Source organism: Colius striatus, chromosome 1 (genome assembly GCF_028858725.1).
Source record: "Colius striatus isolate bColStr4 chromosome 1, bColStr4.1.hap1, whole genome shotgun sequence".
NCBI classification, from domain to species: Eukaryota; Metazoa; Chordata; class Aves; order Coliiformes; family Coliidae; genus Colius; species Colius striatus.
In genome coordinates this window covers 84953410-84965859 of record NC_084759.1, presented here as the reverse complement: position 1 = coordinate 84965859, position 12450 = coordinate 84953410, and the positions used below count along the sequence as shown (strand labels likewise).

Genomic DNA, 12450 nt, shown 5'->3' with positions numbered 1-12450 from the left:
ATCCATTATGCCAATCCAAGTTGAACAAATTTAGCTAGCAATGGAATAGAGAATTAAAGAACCTGAAGGAAACTGATCTGAGTTTCTTCTTCTTTCAACGAAATCTGAAAAAAAAAAAAAAAAAGTGTCAGGAGGATATATGGAGCCAGGCTCTTCTCAGTGTTGTCCAATTATAGGACAAGGGGCAACAGGTACAAGCTGGAACATAAGAGGTTCCAAAGAAGCACAAGGGAAAACTTCTTCATGATGAAGGTGATGAAGCATTGGAACAGACTGCCTAGGTGGGTTGTGGAGTCTTCTCTGGAGACATTCAAAATCTGCCTGGACAAGTTCCTGTGTGACCTACTGTAGGTGATCCTGCTCTGGCAGGGAGGTTGGACTAGGTGATCTTTTGAGGTCCCTTCCAACCCTTAAGATTCTGTGATTTGTAAAAATCTACCTTTAAGTTTCTTTTAAAATAAACAAAAATAGGATAAATAGTACTGCATAACATTTCAGGACCTTAAACCTTAACCATGTACTGAGTTTGTCCCTCTGGTTGTTTAGCATGTCAGCAACTTGGATAGAGAATTTGTGAGGCTTTGCATCCATTGTTGAAGATATCATAATGAAGGCATGAAGGCAAAGAAATACTTACAAGGGTTGTTAGATGTATTTTATTTATCGTTTGCAGACATGATTACAGATTTAACATTGAAATTGATTGTTTAAAACAATGAAGACTCTTGCTCTTCATTTATATACAAATATTTCCCAATTGTGGTATTCTCAAGGGACACATAATCCAAGATTAAATATGTCAGAATCTCTTATTTGTATCTCAGTTTTACAGTCCACCTTGTTCTTTCAGAGTTACACAGGAGAATACATTTTAATGCAGCAAAAAAAAAAATGCATTGGCTTGCAGTATCACTGATTTCAGGCCTACCTGCTGATGTTAATAAAGAAAGAGCTTAAAGAACATAATCTTTTAGTTCTGTTAGGTTTATTTGATCTACCAAGTTACTTTGACAATATAGGTTTGCAAGAACTGCATATATGATGGAGAAATGGTACATTCATTTAGATGATGCCTTTTATCTTTTGGCTTTGTTTATTGTTTGTTTTTTTATGAACAAACATGAACACTTATGAGGTTGGACTGGAGAGCTTTTCACTACATAGCATCTGGTTGACTTTGTTGATAGCATGAAACAGCATAAAACTTCTTCAAAGTGCTTGCTCTTTACTATATTAAAAAATTAATAAACTTCATATACATGACTTACTGAGTGGCTAGAAGTGGAAGTTATCAGGTAACAGTGATTAATTTCCTGAGAAACAGCATGTTTTGGCTTTTTGGACTCTCTTTAGACTTGATCCACTAGTACAATTTCTTTTGGGGATTTTTAGCCCTCTGCATTCAGAAAGCAATGGTTGTTTTGTCCTGAATTGAGTTTATTACTTCAGTTGATACACTAATCGATAAGGGTGAAGCTAAAAGAGCTGAAAATTCTACCACAGTTCATCTTAACTGCTGTATTTGTCTGTTCCAGTTAAGAGTTGAAGAGCTGCCGCCACACAAGGGAATACTGAAACGATTAAATGAAACCGGAGGAATAGCACTTGGAAGTGCATTGCTGAACCCAGACAAAAAACATAAGCTTGAGACTACACTGAAGGAGGCCAACCATCGTTTGTTAAAGGTTAGACATATTAGTGATATAACTGTGATATAATCTGCAGCATATATTTGCATTATATATTTTCTAGTGTGTATTATTTATCTCTGAAGAGATATTTGTATGCGTAATGAACCTGGGGAAGAAAAATGTGTACAACACACTGCTGTGAGAAACAATGATGGCAAACCAAAACCATTAGTGACTGAAGTGATGTTGTGTCCAAATATACTTTTTAAATTACGTGTCTGCTGCTTAATGATGGACTGCAGATTATCTTTTTTTTTCTTTTTCTTTTCTTTTTTAATCACATTGCTTTGAAGGTACAGCGCAAATAGTCCCGATTTTGTGACTGAAGTATGTGAGAGCCAATACCAAATGGCTCATTGCCTTTATGGAAACACTTTTCAGTTCTCTACTTCAACACCAAGGTTGAAGCTGCAACCACTGTTTCACATTCTACCACACTTCTTCCAACCTGGAGCTTTGAGTTCTGTTTTCTCTGTACTTAAGAATCATAGAATTGTTTTGGCTGGAAGAGACCTTTAAGATGAGCTTGACATTTTAAGTTAATGGTTGGACTAGATTTTAAAAGTCTTCTCCACCCAGAATAATTCTATGTTTCTGTGAATATCTGTGCTATAGTATTGAAAAGACAAGATTAGTTTTCAAGGAAAAAAGTTATTTTAACTTTTAGTAAAATTACACAAATTAATTTCATTAAATCTGTAATTTTTCACTGAAAGTAAGCTTTTCTATAGATGTCAAGTACCTCAGAACTCTGCATTTTTACTTTCTGCTTGGTAATGCAGAAAGGTTCCAGGATACTTGTCCCCCAGTCAAAGCAACTGTGAATGCTATCTGAGGTAGCAAGGTCTGAATGAAACATGGGAGACAAAGCTGCTAATTAGGGAATCATTACTTTTGCAAGTTTATGTATCCTAGATCTAAATAATGTTTCTGTCAAGATATTAGACTTGAAATTTCCACTTGAAAACTTCCATTTACCCCTAAAGGAGATTAAAACCAGAAAGTTGATCTTCGATTTGAGATTATTACTTAAGTATATTATTTTGATTTCAGTTACCTATGGAAATGTGTATAACTAAGAATTTCTCTCTGGCCTTTGGTAGTTGAATCTAAAGAATCTGAAAAATATATATTTTTTAAAATGAAAAGAAACTGGGTTTCCGAAGATCTTCTCTTTCTCTGAAGGTTTATTATTTCCTATATGCTCTTGACAGATACAAAAAACTCCCCACCCAAAAGACTTAGAAGCTTATTTTTGGGTTCTGTCATTGATTTTTTCCAATGAATCTGAAGGGAAGAAAGAAATGTTCTTTCTTTTATTCTCAATTTGTGTAGCGAGCTTCATATATTTTTTTAAACTTTCTTTTCTGAAACTCTAGGATCTGTAATAAAACTAGAATTCATGGAAAGAAAATCTGCAAGTCTAACAGAGGGACATGCATTTACTTCCTTTAGTTATAGATAGTAAACACTGAGAAAAGTTCCGCAGATTTTTACTGTGAGCCAAAGCTCACAGCTCTGGCACCTTTATATCAGAGAAACTTCTGTAGGTCACCTGAGGATGGTTCTGTAGTTAGTTGTTTTGATGAGGATATATTTTTAGTGTTCCTCAAATCAGAGTGGACAGACATCATCACACAGAGATTTCTCTGGGGCTTTTCTGTCTCTCCATCTCCTTCTAAGGGTGTATGTTATACTTTAATCCTTTGTTTCTAGCTGTTTGTTTTATTTTCTGGCATGTCTGCTAGAAATAACATGTAACAATCTGCTGTTTCCAATTATCTCACAGTACAGGATGATGTTATTTTCAAAATATGAAACATATATGACAGTAACATAAATAATGTAAGATGGGCCCTTATCTGGCATAGACTAGAGTAATTCTGTTTACTTCAGAGAAGCTGTAACAATTTGCACCAGTTGAGAATGTAGCTAAATACATTCTCCTCAGGTTATGATAAATTTTTGTTTTGTCTTGATCTGCCAAGCAGGAGAATAGGGAGCAACACCTGTGAGTCTTAACCTTCAAGGTGACATATTTGAAATAAGTCATGTTCAAACCTTCTTTACAGTCACAGAAACTGTTGCCCTACAGCAATGGAAATAAGCCGAGAAAAGAAATTGAAAGGAAATGCAGTCACATAAAAGAACCTTTTATGTTTTTGCTTCAGCATTGTCTTTGCTTTTGAGTGTTTATATCATGTGCTGATGACCTTGAGAATAGATACACGAAGAATTTTTCTTCCTTTGGATAGTAATAATTTTTAAATGACATTTCTTTAGACAACTTTATTGAATAGTGATTCAAATAGGCTGCTACTTCAGACATAGTTTAAGCAGAGAATTAAGATTAAAGCCCACATTTTAAAGCATGACTTTTAAATTCTAGTCCTATTTTACTTATTGTACCCTCTCCAAAGCCAGTATTTCTTGTAAAAATGAAAATAACACTATCTTTGTGAAGTCTTAATAGTATGAAAAATGAAGTGTTTTATAACCATTTTTATGCCTTCACATCAAGAATTTTTCATTTATTTTCAAAGCTCAAAGTATCTTCTGCTGTGATAGCCAAGTAAGCTAACCACCTAGTGCTTCAAAGCATACAAAAAGAGTACTAGGCACTGGAGTTTGTAATGAATTCAGTTCTTGTCATATACCACCTACCAGGTCATATAAGAGATATGTAATGGGTTTCTTACCTTTTACTGTGCAGTAAATGGTTTGATAGATTAGGTTTGAGACTAGTGAACCATGGAATCAGAGGTCTGCTGGAAAGAGTTTATTACTCTTTAATATTATTCTTGGTCTGATGTAAGCCAAGAGGAATGAGCTAGATTATCTGAAAGTAAGCTGGATGCCAAAATCACCATTCTCCTCATTTGTCCACCTTAATCTTTACAACATCTACTATATGTATTATGAAGAATATTATAAATGCCTAATGAAGACACTTTGTTTTGCTGCCTTTTAATTTGTCTACTAGTATTAGAACTAATTACTAGACATCAAAGAGACCATTTCCCTGTTTATTGCTACAGCAGACCAATTTGTTGTGCTATATGGACAAAACACCCAACCTTGGAGTGACATGTCTCTAATTTGTGAACATTTTCTGTTCTACTAGGAAAAGTATTGATCGTCTTAGTTTGGCTGATGAAATGTAGAAGAAAAACAAATTGAATCAGAAGATACAGAAAGTCGTAACAAAGTTATAGTTCAAGTATTGTAACTTGCCTTGAGTAGTGATTATTCATAGATTCCCTGTGATGACATCAAATTTCCAGCATGTCAATACAACTTAGTTTGAGTTTACATTGGAAACTTTTTTCTGAAGCTGAAGAAGTAGGAAATATATGTATAATGAAAAGCATGATTCATTTAATATGTGGGGTGGAATATTAAATAGAAAATTTAGATTTTTATTTAGTTAATCAACTGAAATCTGGAATCTGTTATGTTGTAACTAAGTTGGTGAACTAGTGTTTTCCAGGAGCGAAATTGGTGGAGGGAAATAATATGATATGTAGTTTAATTTAGAAACCTCCTGTAAGTTGTGTGAATGTCTGACTTACTTTCACCTTTCTGTCTGTATTGATTTAAAGCTATTGAGATACTTAGATATTTTTAAAACAATGGCAAAAGACAATTTTTAGTCCTTTTAGCAGTTTCAGGCATTAGTTTTTGTTACACTTCACATGCTATACTATGTTATTCTAACGATTGCCATCAGAAAAAAAAAATGGATACTTATGTAAAACATAACAAGTTATCTATTTTTCCTGATTTTTTTATTAGTTAATGGAATTTGAAAGGTGGATTAAAATAACTCCATGAATGTCTACAGTCAAGGCTAAGTAGACATTTGCACACTAGATGGAAGAAAAATGATTGATTTAACTTACATTGAAAGATTTGATTATTTCCTGTCTATAAAATAAGAAATATTAACAGATCAGGCTTAGACTAACATATAATTCTAATCTGAATTAAGATTAAGATTAGGATGAAATAATCTTTGACTCTCTAAAATTTAAAGAGACTTTAAATTATTGTGTCACATTTGAAAAGAACCTGAGTATCCACACAGACCAGTGCTAGTTTTGGTTTTGACCCTAACCAAAATATAAATGGGATTCAAATGAGATGAGTATTGCTATGATAAGACACTCACTGATGGTGTTTTTTTAAACTATTGTTTTCCAATAACTGTGTTTTACAACCTTAAAAAAAATATCTGGAGACTTGATATAATTGCTGCTTTTTTCAGCTTAAAGTCTGTTTTTTTTTTTAAATTGCCTATTAGTTATTTATAAGACCAAAATTAAAATCACTTTAGTGCAGTTCTTGGAGCAGGAGGAATTAAAAAATTTCTTATTTGTCCTGTATCTGGAATATCACCAAGGGAAAACTATAGCTGATCAGTTGGCTTTAGTTTTTAAAGAAAAAAAAAAAATGACATATCTATTTTTGTGATGGTGGACAAAAATGTCTCAACTCCTTTAGCTTGCTTGTTTCATTCAAAATATTTGGTGAAAGAAATATAGTTGCTGCACTTACTATAACTTTGAAGCAAAGGTCATTAATAAAATATTTTTTATTAAATAAAATGAAGAGCATCCCATTGAAAGAAACCTAAATAGACCCCAACCTTACCTGCTTCCCTTTCCAGGACTTAGTACATAGCTCAGTTCATAGATGATAAAACAAATAAACAAAAACATTCAAAAACCTCCAAACAACAAACAGTAGATGAGAAAGAATATTCACTTTTATTAAAAACAAATACTTTAATGTATTCAGAACTAACCAAATGGGAGTTCAAATTCTTCTGCATATAAGCATCAATCACAACAGAATGCAGTTCTTGTTCCAGAAAAATAGGATATTAGATACGAATCTTCTGGGGGAGCCTTATTATAATACAAAATTTTAATGTAAAAAACAGATTAAATAGGAAGCCAGGTAGTGAAAACTACCAAGCAGAAAATCCTTTTAAAATGTAATCATAATTTTCTTTGTTATTGTTCTAAATGTTATAGATAATAATAGTGTTCCTACAATGTTATGGGTTCCTTTGTGTGTAGAATATGTTGATAGCCATTCATACTTTATTTTAGATTGAAACAATTACGGAAGATCGTGTTTGATCTCAGTTGCAAAATGCAACTGTAAGAATTATAGAGCCTTTTTTGTGTGGATTTCTGGAGTCTTCTATACAAGTCAGTTTGACAGAATATTGAGGTGACGTGGTTTAAGCCCATCTGACAACAAAGCACCAGGCAGTCACTTGCTTATTCCCCTCCACATACCCCCAAACCCCCCTTCTGTAGGATGGTGGAGGCCCATCAAGATGGGAACCAAAAGCCTTGTGGATCAAGGCAAGGACAGGGAGGACTCACTGACAGTTATGGTTCTGAGACAAACAGACTTGACTGCTTAGAATCATAGAGTCATAGAATGGTAGAGGTTGGAAGGGACCTTTAGAGATCATCTAGTCCAACCCCCCTGCAGAAGCAGATTCACCTAGATCAGGTTGCACAGGAACACATCCAGGCAAGTCTTGAAGACTTCCAAGGAAGGAGAATCCACAACCCCCCTGAGCAGCCTGTTCCAGTGCTCCCTCACCCTCACAGTCAATAGGGGTTTTTTTTAATGTTTAAATGGAACTTTTTGTGTTCCAGCTTCATCCCGTTACCCATCCCTTACCTGTTGTTAGATATCAGAGAAAAAAGTGATGTTCTAACCTGCTGACACCTACCATTTAGATATCTGTAAATATCTAATCAGTCTTCCCTTCTGTAGACTAAACAACCCCAGTTCCCACAGCCTTTCCTCGCAAGGAAGATACTCCAGTCCCCTGATCATCGTAGTTGCCCTGTGCTGGCCTCTCTCCAGCAGTTCCCTGTCCCTCTTGAGCTGGGGAGTGCAAAACTGTACACAGACCTCCAGATGAGGCCTCACTAGGGCACAGGAGAGGGGGTGGAGAACCTCCCTCGACCTGCTGACCACACTCTTCTTGATGCATCCCAGGATGCCATTGGCTTTCTTGGCCACGAGGGCACAGTGCTGGCTCATGGTTAGTTTATTTTCAACCAGGACTCCCATATCTCTCTCTGCAGAGCTAATCTCCAGTGGGTAAATCCCCAGCCTGTGATGATGCATGGCGTTGCTTCTCAGGATGTGCAGGACTCTGCACTTGTCCTTATTGAACCTCATGAGGTTCCTTTCTGCCCAACTCTCAAGCCAGCCAAGATCACGCTGAATGGCAGCACAGCCTTCTGGGGAATCAGTCAGTCCTCCCAGTTTGGTGTCATCAGCCAACTTGCTGAGGGTACACTCTGTCCCCTCATCCAGGTTGTTAATGAACATGTTGAACAAGACTGGCCCCAGAATTGATCCCTGTGGGACTCCACTGTCCACAGGCCTTCAACTCGACTCTGTGCCATTGATCACCACCCTCTGGGCTCTGTCATTCAGACAATTCTCGATCCATCTCACTTTCTACTCATCCAAGCTGTCTGAGCTTTCTGATGAGGATGTTATGGGAGACAGTGTCAAAAGCCTTTAGAAAATACTGTTAAATACAAAAAATTTACTATGCCAGAAATCATTTAAGTTCATATAAACTTTAAGCGCATAGTATCCTGTGTCAAGAAGTTGAGTGGGGAAATTCTGTTATATTGAAGTACAGTTTCAAGCACTGAACACTGAAGGGTCATTCACTTAATAAGGGAGTTAGAAATTCCCATGCTTTAGTGCATTACAATGATGTCCTGCAGTATAAAGCAGTAGAAAGAAAATGTAGAATTTTCAAGTCCATCAAAGGAGAGAATTGCAATGAAGACATAACTTGAACTTTTATTTCTAGGAATAAAGAAAAAAGATAACAATCTGGCTTTTTTTATATTTTAATATTATAGTATTTTAAGGACAGAGAACATGGTATCCCTATTGTGTTGGTGATGTAGCCAGCTGGACCAGTTCACAGCTGGCCTGTGTTCAACCAGTGGACAATAAATGGAATTGCAAAAGCTAGACATTATTTAGTTCTGCTTTAATCTTTGAATAGCAGAAACAAAGAGCTAATTGACAGGATTTTGCTTATGGAATGATTCCATCTGTAAAAATGAATGTAAATTGATTTAAATTTAGTTACACTTAGTACGGATCCTACTTTAGTTGCATGTTATAGTTTTGTGTGTTTCTTCATCGGAAAGTGACATGTTTGTGCTGCTGCGTACCAGAGGATCCTGATTCCCCCATTTTGGGGGCCAGACAAGAGAATAGTACAGTCTGGCTCCAAGCCTAGCCTTCCTTCCCATGGAAATGAAGGTGACAGCTTGTGCTTATCTTATTGCAGAGTGGGATCAGGATATGGTCAGGGCATGAACTCACCTCTGGGCATCCAGAACCACTTTTGCATCCAGCAGGTTAGATGTAGCCTGGAACATTTTCTGGAGAAGGCTTTTCCCCTGAAATCCAAAAAGCCATCCTTTCAACTTTGACAGCCAAGCTTACATAATATGAAGACAACCAGTCCCTTTCTCTGCTCCCCCACAGGCATATGTTTTGCACAGATTATTGCATTGGTCTATTTTTAATTTATTAACATATGAGCTCGAATATATGTTTTCTTTATTTATGAGCACAAAAGTAAAAATTAAACACAAGTTTACGTGTGTCTCCAATAAAACACTATGAATAAATAAATGCAGTAGCACAGCATCACAAAAAAAGAAGTTCTTAGTGCTGTAAATCCCTGATAGTATATTTGGGTATGATGCTTTAAAGAGACCATTTTGATCCTGTCACTTCCCATGGACTATAAATGCCAGCCAAGTTGGTTAATCTTCCAGCTGCTCTATTTTCTTATTCACAACTCCCAACCCGTAGGAATACTGTAAAATTAAATTACTTGATGATATTAAAATACTCTGAAGGTTTAAAGCATTGTAAATATGGTTAGTAATGCTGTTTTACATTATTTCAGGAGTCCTCCAGAGAAATATAGAATTGCTCTTTTTTTAGTAATGACACCACTAATAATTCTTGTATTGTTAAGTATTAATAAATATTCTCCTACAACAGTATATTGTTTACCTTCATTTGAAAAGGTTAATCATTCTGAAGTTCCCTTCAAGAAAAAAGTATAATGTTCAAAATAGTTTTGCAGCAATCAGGAAATAATTACTAAATATCAAGAAGTCTTATACCACACTACTGAATATTTGTTCTTTTCCTTCAAGACAAGTTTTTTTAATTATATTTAGAATAGTTGGGCTTTTTCTTCTTTATTAATGTTAGAATCTATCTCTATTTGGTTTACCTTAGTTTTGATTTTCCAGGTGTGTTTTAGTCTCAACAATAAACAACAACAATCATAATAAATTTAATGGAAGTTAAATATAGTTAAATTGGAAATTCCTCATGGTATTATTTGTGGATTTCAGGCCATGTTGCTCATCAACAGGGAAAAAATTACAGGAGAGGAGCTGCTTACAAGTGCTCATTTACTAATGAGTTTCTTGCAGCATGTATCAGAATAACATATATTGATTGCCTTTTGGCTATCTTTCCTTCTTTTGTTCTTCATAGTCACCTCAACAGTAACTTATGTGACTCAGACATTACTTACTTGCTCTCTTAGTTCTTACCATGACTTTCTCAGAAGGTAAGAGGACAATTTGTATGACTGCTCAGTCTTTGTAATCTCTCCCATTTCACATGGAAGAGGGGCAACAGATTCTGGAAATGCTTTACAAAATGAGAAGGGACACCAAGAGACTTGTAATATTTGACAAGACTAAATCTGTATTTGATGGGAAAAATTGGGCAGGAATTGTTCTCTTTTCCACAATGTTTGTTACCGAGAAAGTCCTTCTGAATGAAGCTCAATGTGCTATAGCATTTATTAAGTTTAAATCTCAATGTAATTGAATAGCAGCTCTCCATCAAAAACAATAGTAAGGAATAAATAGTTTCACTTTTTGTAAAAGTAAACACACAAGAGATCTATGATTATCAGTTGGTATGTTTATGATGTTGTGACATTTCTAATTAGGGGTAGTAAAAGTTAACCATCTTGTACAAATCTTATGCTTTGTAACAGTCCTGTTTACCATGTTCCTTTTTATTTTTCTTTCCTGATAAAAATTCTGAGTGGATATCTATTTCTACTTTAATAACAACATCTTACTACAAATGTCTAAGCTGTCTTGGATATTCAACATTAAATAAGTTTCTACTTGTAAAAAATAAATCATTATTTTATATAAGACCCTTCTGAATGTTATTACTCTAAATATGAAATTTAAATATCTGTTTCTAAGTTTATCTCTCAAATCAGAAATTCTAACACATTTTACTCATTTTATCAAAAGCCAAAAGCTGGCTTAGTTTCCCTATGAGAGATAACAACTGCTATAGAGTTAATGAATAAATTTCATGCTGGTAGTCATGAGAACTTCTGATGCATTATTATTATTAGTAGTAGTAGTAGTATTGCTACTATTTCTATTAAAAGTTAAAGGAGATCATGAACAGATTTATTCCATACATTGACATTAGTCATAGGAATGTAGAAAGAGAGAAATATGTGCACTTTCCTACTTTATAAGATTCTTTCCGTTCTCTGGTTATTTTATGATATTGAAGTCACACAGACTTCAATTGGAGGTTAAATATGATTTCAGAAAAATTATTTTCCACTATGATGTCAAATGTATTGGAATTTCTTTTTAGGCAATTACATGTTGGCATTTGGCCCTGAGAGGTCTAACAGGCTCTTAGTCTTGCTCTTCGTTTCCATTACAGCACTTTCTGAACAAAATATCAAGTATGTGGAATAATTAACATGACTACTCTTTCGGTAGTTTTAGTTAAAAGGAATATCTTAAACAGTCTGGTTAAAATAAACTTATGACTACTGGACCCGGAAACTTGACTAGGATGTTAGGTATCTCTCTTTCTTAGTTTAGCTTTGGTGTATCCCTCATTATTGCTATAGTGTTTAATTCAATTTTCCTTCATTTATTACCACCTCAGAATACCAGAAAATTGTATGGTGGTTGTTTTTGTAAGCATACATGAATGCGATCTTCATGGGAATTCTCACCTGACTTCACTGGAGAACGAGGTCTTGTCACTTAGGTCAGTGCTGATTGATCTCCATCCTTCATCTACAGTATGATGACAGACACCATCTCCATTTGACATGTATGTGTTGTTCAGCCAGGGGACTGTTGAAGCTGAGCAGATCTTTTAATCTATTTTTTGTATGATCTCTTAATATTTCTCATAGGCCATAGTATTTTTCTGGCGTATAGTTTGAATTAATATATCTCTTTATAATCTAATTGTCAAAGCTATTCTATGGCTACTCCCAACTAATATCTACAGAAGAAGTAACATAGTTAATTTTTAGCAAAGTCAAAGATGTTTTGTACCTGCTTAAAAAATGAGGATGAACTATATTGAATTGATGACATAGCAAATCATTTCATAATAATCCACACAATACATGGGAAGAAAATATTTCTATTTGGTTTTATATTAAGCAGACAGACTTCAGATGTGTTTAAAAGGCCACATTGCTGCTCTGTTAACTACATGTTAAACTTTAAATTATTAAACTTATTTATGAAATACAATCATGCATGGGAAAAAGTATGTACTAACCAATGATACTATAAAATCACGATTAAATATGTGTATATGTGTATATAACGTATCTCATACTGTCTTACTAACCGTCTTTAAA

The 12450-nt window shown here is 34.8% G+C and overlaps 1 protein-coding gene across 9 annotated transcripts in view; it reads left to right on the top strand.

Moving 5' to 3' along the window:
• Positions 1-12450, top strand: part of DMD (dystrophin) — a 1219670-nt gene that overhangs the window by 819750 nt on the left and 387470 nt on the right. For all 9 annotated transcript variants that reach the window (XM_061999893.1, XM_061999885.1, XM_061999868.1 and 6 more), the window contains one exon: positions 1536-1685. In XM_061999893.1, coding sequence (XP_061855877.1) covers positions 1536-1685 — 150 coding nt within the window. The remainder of the gene's footprint in view (positions 1-1535; positions 1686-12450) is intronic.